This window comes from Bos javanicus, chromosome 4 (genome assembly GCF_032452875.1).
Source record: "Bos javanicus breed banteng chromosome 4, ARS-OSU_banteng_1.0, whole genome shotgun sequence".
Classification (NCBI taxonomy): Eukaryota; Metazoa; Chordata; class Mammalia; order Artiodactyla; family Bovidae; genus Bos; species Bos javanicus.
The window spans coordinates 16507028-16527843 of record NC_083871.1 but is presented as its reverse complement, the minus strand read 5'-3'; the positions used below and the strand labels follow the sequence as shown (position 1 = coordinate 16527843).

Genomic DNA, 20816 nt, shown 5'->3' with positions numbered 1-20816 from the left:
CGACCCCATGAATTGCAGCACGCCAGGCCTCCCTGTCCATCACTAACTCCCAGAGTTCACTCAAACTCACGTCCATCGAGTTGGTGATGCCATCCAGCCATCTCATCCTCTGTCGTCCCCTTCACCTCCTGCCCCAATCCCTCCCACCATCAGAGTCTTTTCCAGTGATTCAACTCTTTGCACGAGGTGGCCAAAGTACTGGAGTTTCAGCTTCAGCATCATTCCTTCCAATGAACACCCAGGACTGATCTCCTTTAGAATGGACTGGTTGAATCTCCTTGCAGTCCAAGGGACTCTCAAGAGTCTTCTCCAACACCACAGTTCAAAAGCATCAATTCTTCTGTGCTCAGCTTTCTTCACAGTCCAACTCTCACATCCATACATGACCACTGGAAAAACCATAGCCTTGACTAGACGGACCTTTGTTGGCAAAGTAAGGTCTCTGCTTTTGAATATGCTATCTAGGTTGGTCATAACTTTCCTTCCAAGGAGTAAGCATCTTTTAATTTCATGGCTGCAGTCACCATCTGTAGTGATTTTGGAACCCAGAAAAATAAAGTCTGACACTGTTTCCACTGTTTCCCCATCTATTTCCCATGAAGTGACGGGACCAGATGCCATGATCTTAGTTTTCTGAATGTTGAGCTTTAAGCCAACTTTTTCACTCTCCTCTTTCACTTTCATCAAGAAAGTCTGTCTTCACTTTCTGCCATAAGGGTGGTGTCATCTGCATATCTGAGGTTATTGATATTTCTCCCAGCAATCTTGATTCCAGCTTGTGCTTCTTCCAGCCCAGTGTTTCTCATGATGTACTCTGCATATAAGTTCAATAAGCAGGGTGACAATATACAGCCTTGACGTATTCCTTTTCCTATTTGGAACCAGTCTGTTGTTCCATGTCCAGTTCTAACTGTTGCTTCCTGACCTGTGTACAGGTTTCTCAAGAGACAGGTCAGGTGGTTTGGTATGCCTGTTTCATTCAGAATTTTCCACAGTTTATTGTGATCCACACAAAGGCTTTGGTATAGTCCATAAAGCAGAAATAGATGTTTTTCTGGAACTCTCTTGCTTTTTCGATGAGCCAGTGGATGTTGGCAATTTGATCTCTGGTTCCTCTGCCTTTTCTAAAACCAGCTTGAACATCTGGAAATTCACAGTTCATGTATTGCTGAAGCCTGGCTTGGAGAATTTTGAGCATTACTTTACTAGTGTGTGAGATGAGTACAATCTTTAGGGTTAGGACCTCAAATACCTAAGACAGAAACTTCTAGATCTGCCTCAGAAACAGGAGCAAGGGGAAGAGGAGAGCTTAGTTTTACAGCTTTAAGTGTGTTAAGTGATGGGTACAGTTCATGCTGTGTGAAATTAAACCTAAATACAGTCTATCCCAGATTCAAAAACACATTGATGAGTACAAATTCTCATGAAGATCCAGAACAAGGATGGCAGGGGATATAGGAAGAAAATAAATATTTAGGTTCTGTGTTTGCCTGTTGGTGTTTCTGCATCCATTTCTGTTTTTTTTTTTTTTTTTGCTCCAGAGAAGACCTATTCAAAAGACTAAGCCAGCAATGCCACACACAGCCTGTGCGTGTATGGCCTAACCTGTAGGTGTAAGAACTCGGCTTTGTTTTGCCCTTGTTCTTGAACAAAAGCTTCTTCTTTGTTAGTTTCCCAACTCTTCCTTGCCATAATGCAGAAATACATTAATTTTGAAACAAACAAAAAAAAATCATGTGCCTTTTGGAAAGCAAAATGAACACACACACTTACAAACATACATGTGCATAGTGAAGCTGACATTACTCCACTACTTCTTCCATGTGTCTGAGAGTTATAGCCAACACCTGTGGCCACACAAGGGCAGGCTTGGCAGCTGCAGAACCCAGATGTCAGACACTGGATCGTAGGTCCCTGGCAGCAGTCCTAAGTGGGAGGCCGTCTCCTTAACTGACCTCTGAAATGGTCTATTGTCTGTCTCTCTCTCTGGCCTGGGTGGTAACTAACAAGCTGTCTGTGGGCCTGGGTCAGAGTTAACGTGCTGATGGGTTGTTCTGGATGCAATTATCCTTGGCCTTACCTTTGATTATAAGGAATTTATTTCCTTTGTGGGGGTGAAAATTGGGACTGAGCAAATTCTTGACAAGGAACTATATTCAGCTTTCTTCCAAGGACAAATAAGACGCTCTTTTGCTTTGATTGATATTTTTCCTCGCAGAAATTGGATGAGATTAACCTTGTTTTAGCACACAGTGTTTTGATTAAGCAGAAGTAAAAATAAGAGTTTTTTGGGCACCTCCTCCCTCTGATAAAAGACTGAGTTTCCTTATACTGTTTCTTAAAATTACTTCCCAAAGGTTGAAAATGAACCATTTCTTTAGAAACTTAAGGAGCTATAACTTGTCTTTGCTGTGACTAAAACAGACAGACAAAAAATGGTATCTACTATAGAGAAGAGCTCATGAATTCTCTTGGTTCTATAAAGAGGAAAATGGTTACACTATAACCTTGCCTCCACATCACTTGCGGAAGAAGGTCATTATGTGTAAGATGCAATCGTCATGGGAATGAGGTGGGGAAAAGCCAAGTATCTTAGAGGGCTCCACTCACAAGGCAACGCTTACAGCCTTCAGGGAATGTCGAGGGTGAACACGGAGTCATGGCAAGTGCAGGAGAAACACATCTGATATTTATAGGAAGATGAAGTCTGGGGAAATTATAGAACATATTATCATACCCGATGTCAAATAGTATTCATCAGCACCATGAAAAATGTTCCAACTTATCTTTATTAACTTTTATAAAAATGTAAACATGTTTCTTGGTCACCATTGATTTGTATTTGGGGGGGAAAGGGATTGAATACTCTTGAGTTCCAATATAAAAAACAAAGTGATGGAGAAATAAATAGGAGAGAAGAGACATTTATCTCATAAGCAAGAACTCCAAATAACTTATGTGGTTACTCACCCCACAAGGAGGTGAAGCTTACTTCCCTGTCCCGTGAGTGTGGGCTGTGCTTTGTGATTTAACTCCAAAGAGTAGAGTGTGAAAAGAATAGGGAGAGAGTTACTTTACAGTGGAGAAAACTGGCGCACACACCTGGGCCAGATGATAATGGTTAACATCAGGCTGTCATGTGGAGAGTATGCATCCTTGATATGACATGATCTCATCAAAGGGCACTTCACCTTTGCAGTCTTCCTCCCAAAGCCCATAACCACAGTCTCACCATTTGAAAATATTAGATTAAATCCCAATTGAGGCACATTCCACAAAACACCTGACCAGTACTCCACAGAACTGTCATGGCCACTGTAAACAAGAAATGTCTGAGAAGCTGTCACAGCCTAAAGGAGGCTAAGGAGACATGATAATTAATGTAATGGGTTACACTGGATAGAATGCTGGAAGGGCAAAAAAACATTAGAAGAAATCAAGTCTGAGTAGAGTGTGGACTTTAGTTAATAGTAATATCTCAATAATTTAGTTATAGCAAATGTATCATACTAATGTAAGATGTTCAAAATAGTGAAACCCGGATAAGAGGGATATAAGAATTCTGCATTATTTATGTAGCTTTTTAATGAATCTGTAAATAAAACATTTCTTTAAAAATGATTAACATGTGACTACATTGACTAGCATGGCTAGTAGCAGAGTTCCAATGCATCAATCATTACATCATTTTCTCTTTTTCACCCCACCTGTATGGGGTGCCACTGAACTATATGGCATAAAGAGTCATCTTCCTGACACATACGGGTTTTCTGTGTTTCAGACCAATGTGTAAATGGCGTCAAACCTATTCTGAGAATTTTAGGTTTTCCAGTAATATTTAGGTCGTGCCCTTAGTAACATGACACGGATACTCAAAAGATAAATCCACAATCCCATATTTCTCAGCAGCTCTACGGGTGTGACATCATTCAACCATGTATCCAATACACTGCATGCGAATGTTATTAATGACATTATTATGAAAACGTATTCACCTCTGAAGGTAACATATTGTTAGACTATGCTGTTCATTTGTCAGTTCTTATCATGAGAGGTAAGAGGGTAGGCTCCTTATGCCAGTTTTAGAACATGAATGAGATTATCTCTTTGCTACTCCATTCTGTACTTTAGAATGAAAATAAATCAGGTCTCTAGGAGTTTTAGAAGGCATTTCATTCTGTTTTCTTTCTATTCTTTTCTCCTGACTTTGAAAGACTGAAATTGCATCAGCCAAATAGTTACTATTATAAGATGTTATAAGGGAGTATTTTTTGTTTTTGTTTTTTGGGATGGTTAGCATTTTTTTTTAGCAATGTAGTATTTTTAAATTTTCATTTTATATTGGAGAACAGTTGATTAACAATGTTGTGTTAGTTTCAGGTATATAGCAAAGTGATTCAGTTACACATGTATCTATTCATTTCAAATTCTTTTCCCATCTGGATTACTGAATATTGAGTAGATTCCCTGTGCTGTACAGTAGGTCCTTATTATCTGTCTTATACATAGTGGTGTGTGCATGCGGACCCCGGTTTCCCACTTATCCCTCTCCCATTCCCTCCTGGTAACTGTAAATTTGTTGTCAACATATGCAACTCTCTTTCTGTTTCGTACAGTTGATGTGTACAGTACAGTTGATGTGTACATTTGTCTTTAGATTCTACATGTAAGTGATAGCACACGTTTGTCTTTCTCTGTCTTCACTTAATATGCTAATCTCTAGGTCCATCCATGTACTACAATGGCATTAGTTCATTCTTTTTGAAACAGCTGAGTGATATTCCATTACACACCACACACCCAGACCCACACACACACAACCTTAGCAGTTCCTCTGTTGATGGACATTTAGCTTGCTTCCACGCTCTGGCTGTTGTAAATGGTGCTGCTATGAACATTGGGGTACATGTATCTTTTTGAATTAGTTTTCCATTTATACTGTTCTCAATTTATCATTTTACTTTGATAAAGAGAAAAAAAGTAGTATCCATGAATGTTTACGTAAAAAACTATTTGTGTTTCTAGAAATGTTAACCAAAAAATGCTCTCTTGTTAACATTTAATGGTACAGTTTTAAAAGTTCAATCACAATTTAACCACATTAATTAATTGGTCAGAATCACCTCTCTAAAAAATGCAAATGTCAGTAAAGAAGCTGAAAAAGAAATATGAAACTTCCTGAATATATTTTAGGGTTAAAAATTCAGTAAAATTGCTTGTACATTCTGTATCAACAGTATTTTATAATGATTACTTATATTGAGAAAAGGGGCCATGATGCTTGATAAAGAGAGGAATAAAGAAAATGTTCCCTGTGGAAGTCGTAACTAAGGAATTACAGAAGAGTCAGCCAACCTATTTTAGCAATGTTTTCCTTAGTGAGGTATTTAATAGAAAAAAATAATGGGGTGGGAAGGCTCTACAATAAATGTAGGTAGCTATTTTTATATTATACTTTAAGCAGGTCAGTTAGTATGTATTTTGCATTTTATCAGACTGCTGAGTGTGTGTGGTTAGTAATAAGAATTATAAGAGCTCTGTTTCCAGAACTCCTATGTCGTGTTCAAGCTTTCTGTTGTTAGGCATTTAACATACCCCACCTAAAACCCTACCACAATCCTGTAAAGTGCATACCATTATTATTTATAACAGGAGAAAGAACTAAGGACTCTAGAAATTAGGGGACTAACTCCAAATCTCACAGCCTGTTTAAGTATAAATCATTACAACCTCTGGCTGCGCCTCAAATATACCAGAGCATACAAACTTTGTTATAATTCATATCAAAACTATTAACACTATTCAAGTAAATATTTATCACTAATGAGGTGACTTAAATCACTTCACCTTTCTAGGCTTCAAGTTTCTCTTGGGTAAAATGAAGTTGGATAGTTGATTTCTAATGTTTTTTCAGTTTTAGAAGAGTAACAGTTGATTTATATAGAGAGTAAGAAAATTAAAATGGCCATGTTTACAATGTTTTGTTAAAAACAGGACAGTAACACTGGCCTTTACTGAATTTTGTGATGATGGAGATCTACCTTGAGCTGTCCATGTGATTTCTCCCAAATCTCTGTAGTCTTAAGGATCTAGGACTAGTCATTTTACCTGTATATCAGAGGAAATTTCATTTTTCTCTGCACTACAAAAACTGTGTACTTAAATCTTGGCCTCTCAAAGAATCAGTAATTTGCACTCAGATATGAATAACACAAAGAAAACCATTATTTCTGGATCTGAAAATAGTAAAAAAAAAAAAAATAAGTATCAGTTTTTTAAAATTCATGTTTATTTATCTTTTATAGACAAATTAAAATACTTATAAGATTAAACATGGTAGACATACATATAAATGAAATGTATAAGTACTTCAGACAAAACTTAACACATATCAAACTGATGACTTGCTTACATTTGGTGTTAAGGTATATTTACATGAATATTGAAAAAAATGTTTTCACAAAAACTGCTATAAAATGTTCACATTTGTCTTAGTAATAAATTAGATTTCCTAGACTGATGTTTTATGAAAACTATGTAAAGATCTGATTTAATCATTCACCTCATATGGTATCATTATTTGTAAATAAAGCATATTTTTGTCAATATAAATGTACATTTAACTCTTAAATCATGTAACAGTTTATCAAGACCATGCCACATTTATTAAACAAACATGCATGCCACATTAAAACTTAATTCATGTATTATTATGCACAGTGTTTAGTTTTGCTATGGCACTCTATCTTCATGAAAAATATAAGATTTGGCACAGAATCAATAAATTGTATTGCCACTAATCAGAACAAATGTAATTTAAATTTTCTCTGGCATAGAAAATACTCTCACATCTCTTCCCTTTATAGTTTACGGACCAATGGCAGTTTTCTATGTCAGTCAGAACTGTGTTGTGGGCAACAGATGTCTAAATAAGGGCTTTATCAGCAATAATACGTATCATCACGAGCTCCTTTTCTCTGGGAGGCAGAGAGGTTGGAAAGGAATGCGGGTCTCTTCATAAACCAGAAATACAGGAGGTAAGGAGGGAAAATGCCAACTGAGCCAGAAGCAGAGAATGTTCTTGTAAAGCTGGTGAGAGAGCAAACCATGAAGTAGCAAAAAATAAAGACAGGAACCTGGGTCTCCATCAAGGTGAAGACTGCCATGGGCTTAAGGAGAATCTGTCATTCAAAAGCAACAGTATCCAGAGCATTCTTCATACAGCATTCTTGTCTCAGCAAACTACTATTGCTTTCTAGGAAAAGTTGTAAATTTCCACATCAATGTCTAAATTAAGACTGAAGACATTAAGCTAACTAGCAACTTTTTTTTTTTGTCTGAATTCATTCATAAACACAGTGGAAGGAGAAAGAGGATAACATTAAGTTTTCCTCCAAACCAGAGAAGTCACACTCTAAGTAGAGATTTCAGAGTTGTGCCAAAAAAAAAAAAAAAATGCCTCAGTTCTTTTTCACAGTTTTTCTAAGATACATGTGAGGTGCTATAGACTGGTTGACAAAATCTTTCAAAAAACCTTGATAAATTAATCTTTGTATTTATTACTAGGGGAAAAGGAAGTAGATCTTAAGTTTAATTTTTATACAAATATGCTTTATTCTAAAAAAATAGAGCAATGAATATATTATTATCTGCTTCATGATCCTTGCTTTCTGAGGACCTTTAAGGGCCTTTACAAAAAATATCAGACAAGTTAAATAAAATCATCAAACTTTTGTTTCAAAGCTTGTTAAGGTGCACACAGACATAATGATTATGAACCATAGAGTACTGAGTTTTCAAGAGTGAAATCATACCAAAACCTTGATAAGTTTTCGCTGACATCATAGGAGAGTAAGTGGTCGGGAAGGTCACTGATGGTGCCCTGCACGGCCAGCACGTGTGGGGCCAAGGTGAAGGGCACGTCGCTCAGGAGCTCGGCCATTAGTGAGCTGTTCTCCAGGGTCTGGCCTGCCTTAGTTTCCGTCTCAGGCCCTGCCACAGTCACACTGGATGAGTTTTCTTTGCCAGTCTAAAAATACATATATATGTAAGTCATTTCGATCTTACAGACTTCGAGGTTCTATGGCATTAATATAGCAAAACGTGGCATTAACATCTCAAGGTGATTGAGAAATGCAGAGTATATAAACAGTCCCAGGCTGCCATTGTTTACTTGCTCAGTCCTGTCTACCTCTTTGCGACCCTATGGACTACAGCCTGTCAGGCTCCTCTGTCCATGGGATTCTCCAGGCAAGAGTACTGCAGTGGGTTGCCATTTCCTTCTCGCTAGGATCTTCCCAACCCAGGGATTGAAGCCCCGTCTCCTATAGCTCTCCTACATTGGCAGGCAGGTTCTTTACCGCTGAGCCACCAGGGAAGCCCATTCTCAGATTAGAACGCCGCTATTTACTTACTTGAGAAACACATCCATCTATATATCTCCTAGGTGTTAAAATGAATCCGAAGCCCAGCCTTACTCAGATGAACCACCCACAAGCCCCTCAGATACAGACGCGCACTCTTGCCGTTTCCCTAGCCCAGATCACGTCCACAAAGTCTCTCTCGCTGCTTTTCCAAGTCTGACGTCAACTTTCAGGCTCCACAGGATCTCCAGCTTCTTTCTGAAATCTTCTATCAACACAGCCAAAGTGACCTTGCCTGCTTCAGCACGGTTACAGGGCAGCTTGCCCGGGATAGTATTTGGTGTTTCCTTTACGTGTCTTTGGGGTTAAGACATAAGCACAATAAAATGCAACTAGCAAAGAGAATCTAGGGTCCTTGGGGGCACACAATCCATTGTACCCATCTCTGTATTCTCTGCCTTTCATACGTTCCTGCTTTACCCTCATGTGTACTTGGGAACTGACTTCTAACATGCACCGAACCAGTGACTGATAAGCTGCCTATGATGGAACTAAAATGCTATGTTATTATGAGAATAAGAAGAAGAATTGATATATTTTGTTTGATTTATTTAAAATTGGTGTCTCTTACAGAAGTTTACCAAAAGACCTGCAGCACGAGTTCACAGTAGCACTCGGTGCAAGCCCTGGGCTGGTGCAGTGAGCTGGCACCCGTTCACCAGTAGCAGCATGGACGAGGAACAGAAGTAGATTACAGCAATGAGAATGAAGAGCCTCCCACTACAAGCAGCTGACCCCTAACCAAACCAGGTCAGGCAAAAATTTACTCCCCATTTCGCAAGGTCTCATGCAGAATCAAACTCCTGAGCCTTTACAAGGCCCACGGTGATCTGGCCACAGGCATCTCCCTGACACTAGCCTGGCTGGTCTGTCCTTGTTCGGACTCCTCTAGTCCCTCTATTCTTGCCATGGCTCTTGCACAGTCAGCCCATTTCTGCCTCAGGCTGGACCCTGCAGACCCTTCTCCGGGATACACATGGGGCTCCTTCCCTCCAATCCTTCCCAGTGCGGGCCCAAACGTCACCTTCTCAATGAGGCCTTCCTGGCTGTCCCATGAGCCCACACCTCATCCCCTCCAGCATTCTCCGCCCGCCTCTCCTGCTTCTGCCCTCTTGGCACCTGGTGATATATTCTGTACTTTATTCTGATTATCATCCCTCAGAAGTGTAAGCAGTTTTTTCCTTTAATGTTCACCACTGTATCCCAAATGCCAGATTCAGTGTCTAGTGCTCAGTAAATATTTGGTGAATAAAAGAGAGTGGTCAAGACTTTTGCCTGAGGAGGCCTTATACTATAATGGCTATAAATGCTGATAAATTCCTCTTTCTTAAGTCTAGAAACAAATGATTTTCTGTGTAAGAAATAACAATTTTATAAAACTTTTTATGGAAGTGCAAACTACAGAAAGGAGTACATCTTAAGTGTATAGCTGGTACATTTTAACCAGCGAAATACTAGAACCCAGATAAATAGAAATGGCCCTCGTGGCGTTCTCTTTCATTCACAGTCAACTGCCTACCCCCTCAATCACCATCCCGACTTCTTACTGTATAGACTGTTCACCTAAATGAAGGTAACCATACAGTATAAACTCTTTCTGTTTGTGGCTTTTTTTTATCCAGTGTTGTATTATGAGATTCATTTATATTGTTGTATGGGCTTCCCTGGTGGCTCAGAGGTTAAAGTGTCTGCCTCCAATGAGGGAGACTGGGGTTCGATCCCCGGGTAAGGAAGATCCCCTGGAGAAAGAACCCACTCCAGTATTCTTGCCTGGAGAATCCCATGGATGGAGAAGCCTGGTAGGCTACAGTCCACGGGGTCGCAAAGAGTCAGCCACGACTCAGCGACTTCACTATACACTGTATGTGGGATTATAATACTTTTTTAAGAAGAGATACTCTGGCATCTTAAAATAACTGTTTTGTTGCCATGTTGATAGCCGGCAGTGAGGGGTATAGGGGTTGGGGAAGGAAGTAGGAAGACCAGCTGGGAAAGAGAGATGATAGTGATGTAGATTAGGGCTGTGATAGTAAAAGCGAGAGAAAGCGGTTTTGGAGAGACCTAAAGGCTAAAGTCAGGAGGATGTGCTGATGGAATAGATGGTGGACTGTGAGAGAGAAGTGGAGTCAAGGGTGAAGCAAAGTGGACAGACATTTAAGTGGTGTGGTTAGAAGGCAGGGGGGTGTGAGTCAAGCCTGGAGCTGGTGTGATCTGGTGGAGAAAGGCAGCTTGGTATGTATTTAGGAGACAGTAGCAGGAGAGAAAGTGAAGACCAATACAAGAATAGGCTACTTTCTAAATATTATGCTGCAAATGGGAAAAGAGACATGGCCAGTAGCTGGAAAGGAAAGTAGGGTCAAGACAACTTTCTCCTGATTTTTCTTTCTGTTCTGGAAGTTGGGAGCAATAATGGTAGTTTATATGCTGAAGAGAAGAGGCCCCTAAGAAAAGGAAACTCCGTGGAGACTCTGTAGAGAAGGAACTGCTCTCTTCACTGGCATCCCCCCAACATCCAGAACAGAGGCTCTCAAGAAGTACTTGGGCAGTGAATGAAGGTACCAAACACATCGCTATCAGGGTTGTTTTACAGCTTCACGTGAAAATAAATCACCAGAGTACTTTCGTAGGATGGCAACTAGAACAAACATGACGTCACCCAGTGATGAATCTTATTAGACAGGTCCACGTATGCACTGACCGAGCAGAGACCGCCTCCTGAAATCTAACTGGGACTTAAGTATTACGTGTCCTTGCGTCAGCCAAGAGTACAGGCGTTGGTGAGCAACAATGCCAGGATTCTAGCCTCTTTAAAGGGCATCACTATACACTGGTTTCCTCAATATTATGCAAACACCAGGGCTGTGGTTACCATGGAGCAGCATGGCAGAGTGTTTAAGAACACAGATTCTAGAGTCCGACTATTTGGGTTGGGTACAAATCCTCCTTAAAAATATACAAATGGCCTGGGACAAGTTATTTAACTTTCTGTGTCTTTTTCCTTAGCTATTAGGAAACCAATATTAGTGCCTATTCCATACAGTCGTTATGAAAATTGTATGAATAATCGTAAGTAAGTAGAATAATCCTGAGCACATGCTAAAGTCAGTGATAAATAAAAACTTTAGAAACGTCAGACCCCTTTTGGCTTTAGGTGAAGACCAGGATCCATCCAGTCCTTTTGTTTTTGACATTCATTGATGGTTCAAACAATCTTGCCTTCCTCTCTCCTCTCAGAGCTTGTCTTCTCTCTTACTCTCACAGGCAAATGTTCCCTAGGTCTGCTGATCACATCCCATACTCGAGCTTTCCTCTCTTCCTCCCTTGAGTACCAAACGTGTTCTACAGTTTCATTAGCCAAATCATCTCCTTTCTTAAACAAAAGCATTCCTATAATCTCACCTTCCCACTAAAAAAGGAGGCATGTTACCCAGAGCACTCTCTGCTTTCTAAACATATGAGCTTCTAAGGTTTACCTCTGGCAGCGACATTTATTCCTTTGTTCATGCTGCTATTAATCCTCTTCCCTTTCCTTTACAAATCATTCTTGCTGTCAGAGCATAATTCCTTGAGGACAGAGCATAATAAAGGAACTGAGACATGTGGCTTCTTGTTCAAATTCTTCTGATAAAACTGCCATCTGACCTGAAGGAAGGAGGCTGCTTCATCCACCTGGGCCTCAGTTCTCCGTTCTGTCAAATGAACGGTGAGGGGCAAAAAACGATGGCGGTGGTGACGGTGATAGCAACTAGCACGTATTAAACACTTAGGTATATTAACTCTCCAAGTCTTACAACAGCTCTGTAGGGCGTGTCCTATTACCACCCATATCACCCTGAACGCGGTGCCCAATCTCATCTGATCTTGGAGGCTAAGCAGGGGCGGGCCTGGTTAATACTTGGATGTGAGACGAGTTTCAAATTCAGTTACGCTGAAAAAACTCTATATTCTAAGCACACTTCAGCCATGCTTTGGTAGACTGGCTAACTGAATGAACAAAGCCTCAAAAATTTAGGGGAAAACATGATAGTTACTTGGCTTAGTAGCATCTTGGCTTAATTTAGAAGAAAAAAAAATAGACTCTAATATCTCTTACCTTTGGGAAGAAAGGATTGAGAAAATCATCGAGGGGACAGATCTTAGATTGAAGAAGGATGGAAAAGAAGCATAATTTAAGAAAAATTTATCCCTGGAAAAAAATCTCCCGGTAGCCTGGATAAACCATGGGGAAACAGCACGGTCAGTGAAACAAGACGGTCTGTGTGTTGATGATGGGGGAAGAGGAGGGACAGAAAGGTACGTGGGCATGTACTACAGTATTCTTTCTCCCTCGGTATATGTTTGAAGGCTTTGCATAATAAAAAGTTTCCAAAATTTAAATTAAAAAAATACCATGCACACAGTGTTCCATTAAATGCCCCCTAGAAGGATCTGAGTATCAGCGGTCTGTATGTCTTGACTCCAGCATCTCGCTCTTAACAGTTGGCTAGAACGCACAGTACAGTCTCCAAGGAGGCTGCCTGCCCTCTTGGCAGCAGGGCAAGTGCCACGATGCAGCTGCTGCTGGCATGCTGAGAGTTGGAAGGGGAGAAATTAGACAGCGAAATAAGAGAAAGTCACAAAGGGAATGGGAGTCAAAATTCAAGGACCCCACACCTACTAGCCCTGATCACCAAGTCCCGGACTTGGCAGCCAATGGCAGCAGCGGTGGGGGCTGAAGGCCGAAACAGGTGCATGAGTCCCCCTGCAGAAAGCAGCCTTCTCTCTCCCACACAGAGTCTTTCAGTTTTTTTCCATTTGCATAATAAAATGGGTCTTTAAAGGGAAGAATGAGTATGTCAACCACAATAGAGTGGGAAGAAAAGAATCAATTAACCTTGCGGTTTATAGCCAAATTTTTAAAAAATTACTTCAAATATTATGCTCATAAAGCATAGTCATTATTTTTGTGACTAATCTTGCTCACAGAATTACTGATATGATGATACTCTTGAATATAAGGTCCTTCCTATAATGTAGCTTTCATACTGCTTTTTCAAATTAAGTTTGCCCTGACAAGGGTAAGTGAGAGTATACCATGTCACAATCAGTTTTTAATCTCAGGGAGAAAATAAATTTCCTTATCTACATCATTTACAAATAACCAGGTGTTTTCATGTCTGTATAAAAATTACTTCTTGTTCATCAGTTAACCTGTTAAAAATGAGCCAGCCAAGTGTATGTTGGGTTCCTTACGTCCTCTTATCTTTGTCTCGAATGATTCAGAGAAATGAGCCAGCCAAGTGTATGTTGGGTTCCTTACGTCCTCTTATCTTTGTCTCGAATGATTCAGAGTGGTTTATAGGCTCTATTCCTCCCTTTCTTGCAGACGGGCTGTAAAAATTCATGAGGCTCAATCTGTAAAATCTCAGCGCTTAAGGAAAAACACACTCTGAGAATACGAGGCACATAACACTTTTTAGTCAAGGCTCAGAAAAATGAAGTCACCTCTCCAGAGCATCAGAAGGTTAGTGGCGTCCTTCTGAACTTCATTCTTGGGTGTGTGGAAGCAAGAAAACGCAGGTTTAAGAGCAGACTACTACTACATTTTTCCTGGCACAGAGGCCCCACTAACCACCAGGAAATCTATTAAGGGTTGCCGACTTTGCAAACCCACTGACAATTTGGAGACTTCATCTGCTTAGCCATACCCGACTTAGGTATAAATAAGTTTATTAATATGAACAGCACCTATATTTGGCATCTTTTAAAACCTCCTGCCTTTTTCAGTAACCTGTGCCTCAGATAAGTACAGATAAAATAGTATCCTATAAAAGCAAAATACTGAAGCATTAAAATTTAGAAAGCAGCCTTAACCCCAACAGTAATAGAACCTATTAAAAGAACATGAAACCAGGTATAAAACATACATCTAACACATTCAATTTACATACAAAGAAGGTAGCTATATCAAGTGTATTTCTAGGAAAAGAGTTAGAGGAAGAAGAGGTAATAGCAAGCTCTGGCTGTCTATGCCTTTAATTTTATGTTTATAAATAAAAGACACATTCCTGTGAACAACAGCCTGAACAGGGAACACGGTACTCCTGTCACTTTATCTCCCCAGATAACCATCCTTTCTATTTTGGCTTCAGCTGGTATCTGCTTGCATCACATCGGTGTCTTGATTGGGGGGCGGTGGGGGGCAAATCTGAGTCAGAAGTATCAGGGGACGAGAGGTTAGAAAGAGGTGATACAAGCAGGGCACAGGGCACGCAGGACCCAAACTTTCTTCTAAGAAGCTACTTGCTAGTAACTGTCTGGCTAGCTGATCAAAGCCAGAGGATTGGGCTCTTCTACCTACCTGAGTCCTAAGCAGTGGTCTCCTTTCAACTGGGAGAAATTATACTGCAAATGTAGAGACTACTTCCTATTTTTCTGCAAATCCCCACTACCCAGAACAGTTGTACCTGCACGTAAGGAGCACCCGTTAAATACTGTGAATGGAGCGGAATCTGGCCCCCTTGTTTCTGATTCCCTCGACTTGATTTTTAAATTAAGGGGTTGGTCCAAAGAAACAAACAAAAGCCCAGAATACTTCATTGCTGATGCAAATAAATGAGGCAGGAGAGAGCTAAAGGCAAGGAGGTGGCTGCGTTCCACGTGACGTGGGCTCCCAGATCAAGGATACTAAGCATTTTAGTAGCAAACTAAGACGCTGGGTTAGAAAGCAGGCATTTTCTTCGCTGGCTCTTCTCTCTGACCTAGGACACCATTTCAGGTTACATTTTGGTTTGATACTCTTGTTTCCGTATTTGCTCCCTTTTTCTTTCTTTTTTTCCCTCAGTGTTTCCACCTGCCTGTGCTTCCTGCTTCTCCCATCTTTCTTTAAAAAAGAAAAAAGTTCTCCTGACTTCCTCTTTTCAGAACTCCAGCTGAATGTACACAAGTAAGTGAAGAAGGGGAAGCAAGCTGGCTGGCGCTTGCCTCTGTAATCTGTTCCATGTATTCTTGGAAAAGTGGCTTGACTAGAGCCGGAAAATCTTTAGTACCAGCCAACTGGAGTGGGGGAGAAGTGGAAAGAGGAAAGAGGAGCATTTTAGGAAATGAACCAGCAAGAAACGGTGTGTGCAGTAGGGGATCCTGTTTTATACTGGTTTTGAAAATATAAAGGGCTGTTTCAGTGATTCTTTTAAAAAAGACATTTAAACAGTTTATTAAAAAAAAATTGTGATCGTTAATCTTAAGCTGCCAGAGATCTCCTATTTTCCCAGGACGTTTTCCCCACGCCTTGACAGCGTGGATTTCACCCTTTCTCTTCTCTGGCCCAACATCATCACCTTCCTCCCTGCTGTGAGCAGGTGGCTAGCCTCCTTCTTATCATAGAGAAAACAGGAACCATCCCCTGAGGATCTCCCCTACCTGCTACGTTCACAAGCCTCACCCGCCCTCGTACCCACCTGTGCCCTCCTCCTGCCATAGTGGGCAAGCTGCCTTCCTCCCGCCCAAAGCAGACCCTTTCCTGGTGCTGCACAGCCATTCTGTCCCCACTCTTCCTCCATCAGAAGGTGGCCTCGAATTGCTCATCTTTCATACAGTCAGTTCTCCATTTACAGAAAATTCTCCCCGCGTCTCTAGGGCCCCTGGCTCCTCACCCACTGACCTCCTCCGCTCCCCTCCCCACCGCCACTATCTCTCTACTTTGTCTCCCAGCCCGGCTGACACCACTGCTGACACTCGCTATCTGCCTCACTCCTCACCCACTGCCATCTGCCTCTCTCTCTGCCCTCTACTGCCACTGATTTCTCCAAGGTCACTCATATCATCATTCTTTCACTACGTTCAGAAGATGACTTGACGTGCTAAAACTTCCAGAACCTCTTTGTTGCACTTAAGGCTGGTGACTCTGAGTTTTTATTTCTTGGCTTCTGTAACACTCGTTAGGTTTGCCTTCTGTCTGGTTTTTTTGCCTGTTTCTGAAGTGATATTTTCCAGGGCCTCATTTCTGTTCCTTTGTTCTTAGCCTCAACACACTTCCCTGGAGGAACTTATCCATACCTAAGGTGCCTACCGCCCTACTCCTCCACCCAAAGTGAATATGCAGACGCGTGCGCATGTACACACACACCCAAATCTCAAACCCAGATTTCTATCGAGACTTCCTAACCCATATGTGCAAACCCTATTGTACATCATTCTTTCGGACACTCAATAGGGAACATAACTCCGTGTGTTCTAAACCTGGCTTTCAGCTTCCTCCCAAGTCTACCCCAAACCTAATGCTCTCGGGATATGTTCTTTATCGGTGATGGGTGCCAACACGGTTGCCTGACTCAGAAACCTGAGTTACCTTTGACTTCTCTCTCCTCCTCACTCCCTCCATCCAGTAAATGACTGAATCCTACTGACTTTGATGTCTTTGATGCATCCCTGAGTCCATCCATGGCTCTTCAGGTCCACTGTCGTCCTCTCAGTGCAGGCCACCAAGGTCTCCTGGCGTGAATGTCACCAGGGTTTCCTGAGCTGGCGTTACTCCCTCTATACAATTACACATTCTCCCCATCCCTGGTGATGGCTAAGACACATGCTCATCCTCACTTACAATGCCTCCACGTCTTCGGAAAAAAGCACAAACGCCTTACCATAGCACATTCGGCATAAGCTGGCCTCGATCATCCCTCGCTTTCTTTTATTACCATCCTCTAAACTCTTTACTCCATCTTTACTCCACTGTTATTATCTGAACAGGCTGGGCTCTTTTTAGCTCTGAGTCTTGTCTTCTTCTTTTCAATGATTTTTGCCTACGTCTTGCTCTGTTTTTCCACTCCCTTCACCTTGCCTATTTCAGCTTGCCCTGCATGCTGCACGTCAGGACTCTTTCAGGAAGACTGCCCCACCTAAGTCCTCAAACCTCAGCCACGCCCCTGGCCATGCATTCCCTTAACAGTCTGTGCATACCCTTGAAAAACTGTGGAAAGCTCAAAGCCAGGGACAGTAGATTCCTCTCCCTTTCCTTGAATGTGAGCAGTGGCTGGCTCATGAGAGGTGATCGTGTTTGTTTCTGTGCAGTGGCTCAGTTGTGTCTGACTTTTTGAGGACCCATGGACTGTAGCCCGCCAGGCTCCTCTGTCCACGGGATTCTCCAGGCAAGAATACTGGAGTGGGTTGCCATTTTCTTCTCCAGGAGATCTTCCCGACCCAGGGATCAAACCCACATGTCCTACATTGGCAGGCGGATTCTTTACCACTGGGCTACCAAGAAGTCCAAATGAGTGACTAAATAATTTAAATTTCTTCATATTATGTTGATTGTGGATTTTTGCATGTTTTTTCCTAACAAGACTTGACCCACTCTTTTCCATATTATCACTGACATGTATCACATGTCAAGTAGAACTTTAAATTCACTTGAGACCCCAGCTACATCTATTTCCTGAAGAAAGAGATGGGTTGTTCTTGCCTTGCCAAGTAAACAACTTCACAGATACGTCTCCCAAAGGATGTTCAGTGAGGCGCTGCCGCAAACTTTAGAGAGGAAACCGTTTGGGAAATATTTTTACCAGAGACCTACCTACCTACCTTTCTTTCACTGAAAGAGCGACAGAAGCTAACCTCAGCTACTCCAGACTCCCCTTAATCAACTGTCTTAGTCTGTTCAGGCTGCTTAGACGAGGTAGCTTATAAACAACAGAAGTTTACTTCACATGGTTCTGGAGGCTGAGAAGTCCAAGATCAAGGTGCTGGCAGAATCAGTGTGTGGGAAGGCCTGCTTTCTGGCTCACAGACTGCCCTCTTTTCACTGTAACATCACATGGCAGAAGGGGCAGGGAGCTCCCTGGGGCCTCTTTTGTAAGGGCCCTAATCTCGTCCATGAAGTCTTTACCCTCATGACCTAATCACCTCCAAAGGCCCTACCTCCACATACTCTCATACTGGAGAGCAGTTTCAACATGAGAATCTGGGGGGTGGGGGCACAAAGTCAGTCTGCAGCATCAGCCTGCCTTGCCTGGGAGTCAGGATTTGTCCACAGCTATGCGGTCCAGTCTGACGGGGCTGCAGGGAAACCTGTGCTTGGGGGTAGGGGCACGGGGTACAGGACCAGCAACAGGGTGGCAGGACTAGGGAATCACTGGAGGAGGAGGAGAGCCTCAGAGATAAGAGCTGAAGAAGTGGGTAAGAGAGGGGATGGATAAGTATAAATGCCATTTATTTAGTTTCTATTCACCTCTGTTCAAGAGAAAAGCCCCTTTCTTCTTTGACTTCCATAAAGAGGGATTTTTCTTTAAGCACCCTGGCCTTCTGCCCACCCCCTACTCCTCCCAAAGGAGGGAGAATGAGTTACCTCGTTGGTGAAAGATGGCCAAGGGTCCATGTTTCTAGATGGGGGCACCTGAATTGCCCAAGATCCTGAGGCCTGGGGGGGAGTCTTTCTCCTTCTGACTCTTTGAAATAGAGGAGACAAGGAACCAGGGTAGGAGTGTGTGCTGTGCTGACTTAACCCATGTCCAGACCAGTGGGGAAAGTTTATTGGAACGAGGAAGTCCATTTTAGCTGCTACTCTGAGTCACCTCCAACCGAGGCTCTATCGGTCTAAAGGGTGAGCACCATTTCTGTTCCTCTGTTTGTGGGCTCTTCGGTCTTAACTTCTCCATTGGCTCAAGATGCAGGTGAGGAAAAGGGGTGCCCTTTTTTAGGAGATTAGAACCCCACCAATTTCTACTTTCCAAAGCAATTCCATTTACAAAAAAAAAACCACTAAACAACGGAGAAGCATCTTAAACACCAAAAAATCGAAACAAATATAGCAAAATCATACAGACACCACATGATCAGGAAATCTAAAACATAACAAAGTCACGGTTTTTAAAACGTGTCCTATAGTGCTCTCTGAAACAACTTATTGGTTTGGTTTTATCAGTTTCACAATTCAGTTAAATCTGGGAGATCTGAAAAGTTCTGATCAGAATCTTGGGAAAATGGCAACTACTATTTGTTTCATGCTTTACAAGGCTTTTGAAGTTGTCTCACATACGTTACTGCATTTGAACCTCACAACCCACTAAATCTGATAGGGAAGCTGCTGTTCTTATTCTCATCTTCTGAGGCTCAAAGGGTAGTGATTATCCAAGGTCACACACTACGTTCCGGCAAAGACTTGTACGCGGGGTCTCCTGACTTAGAACCCCATGCTCCCTCTCTAACATAAAGGCCATCATCAAGAGAAACAATTTTAAAGCTTACCTGTCTGGGTGTTTTATTTCTTAAAAGAACTTAAATTTAACAGTTTCTCTACAGACAAGTATTATCTGGGGTAGAGGACGAAGTTCCTAAAATACAGACTGAGTGACTAAAGAAAACAGAGTTTAAACTAACGGTTCAACTAAGCATCTTATTACCAGGTTAAACCTACCAAGCTGGATGAAATATGTAATAGCTTAGTAAACTATAGCGTCTGATCACCACCAAGGTTACACAATAGCTTAGGCTTTTGTGTGTGGATTCTTCAAGCTTGCTGTGTACACCACAGTTCTGAAGAATCTGATATCCCTCGTTAGTCACAGTGGAGTCCACTTCCCATTTACATACTTTATTTATTTTAAGTATCTATTCAACTTCTTCAGAATGCAGTGCAACAAGATCATATTTTTTCTAGTCAATTTCAAAGGAACACAATGAAACCTGATCTTGCACATTTCCTCAGCACAATGAATATTAATTTCATCCTAATGACTTTTTTTCATTTTGTAAAACAATAAAGTACTTCAACCGTCTGCATATACAATCAGAAAGCAAATGAAATACTCTTCTATTTTTAAAGCTGATAAGAGAATATATCTGTTTTTATATGACTAGATGTTTAAATGTGTATCATTAGATGTTTATAATTAGATATAACAAATGTTTTATGTGATACTGATTGAATGGAAATAATACCATAAGATACTAGTAGAAAATACCCCCAAAAAAGTAAATCTAAAAATATTAAATAATAGCTATATGCTGGCTTTTTTGGAATGTGCTTTGATGAAATGAACATTTAGTAAATTCATAAACCTAAGATAATATACATTTTTAAGAACAGACATTTAGATTTTAATCAATTCATGTTAAAGTTGTTGTTTGAAGACAGCTAATCTGTTTTGCAGCTCTTTTAATTGCAAAATTTGTATTCTGTCATTGTTCTACCATTATTATGTAAAAACATAAATACATAATTTTTAGGATGCACTTCAAATTGTTATCTCCATAGCCAGAATTCAAAAACAATTATCAGTAGAAGCTCATGTTCATACTGCATATTTATCTTTCTAATCTCAGGAAACAAACAATTTTTTGAGAAATAGGAAAATACTAGTTAAGAAAAGCCTTAGTTTCCTTGCAAATTGATGTGTGGAATGGTCCACACACTTGAAAATA

The 20816-nt window shown here is 41.1% G+C and overlaps 1 protein-coding gene and 1 long non-coding RNA gene across 7 annotated transcripts in view; one reads left to right on the top strand and one right to left on the bottom strand.

Moving 5' to 3' along the window:
* Nucleotides 1-20816, bottom strand: part of UMAD1 (UBAP1-MVB12-associated (UMA) domain containing 1) — a 297864-nt gene that overhangs the window by 36153 nt on the left and 240895 nt on the right. For 3 of the 6 annotated variants that reach the window (XM_061413541.1, XM_061413544.1, XM_061413543.1), the window contains one exon: nucleotides 6268-8029. In XM_061413541.1, the coding sequence (XP_061269525.1) occupies nucleotides 7772-8029 (258 nt within the window). In that variant the 3' untranslated portion in view covers nucleotides 6268-7771. Of the gene's footprint in view, nucleotides 1-6108; nucleotides 6237-6267; nucleotides 8030-20816 lie in introns of those variants that run through there. The other 3 variants (XR_009735792.1, XR_009735791.1, XM_061413542.1) reach the window with 2 other exon arrangements.
* Nucleotides 1-20816, top strand: part of LOC133245873 (uncharacterized) — a 178463-nt gene that overhangs the window by 99470 nt on the left and 58177 nt on the right. The window contains exon 2 of the long non-coding RNA XR_009735793.1: nucleotides 8997-9173. This is a non-coding gene — a long non-coding RNA (uncharacterized LOC133245873). The remainder of the gene's footprint in view (nucleotides 1-8996; nucleotides 9174-20816) is intronic.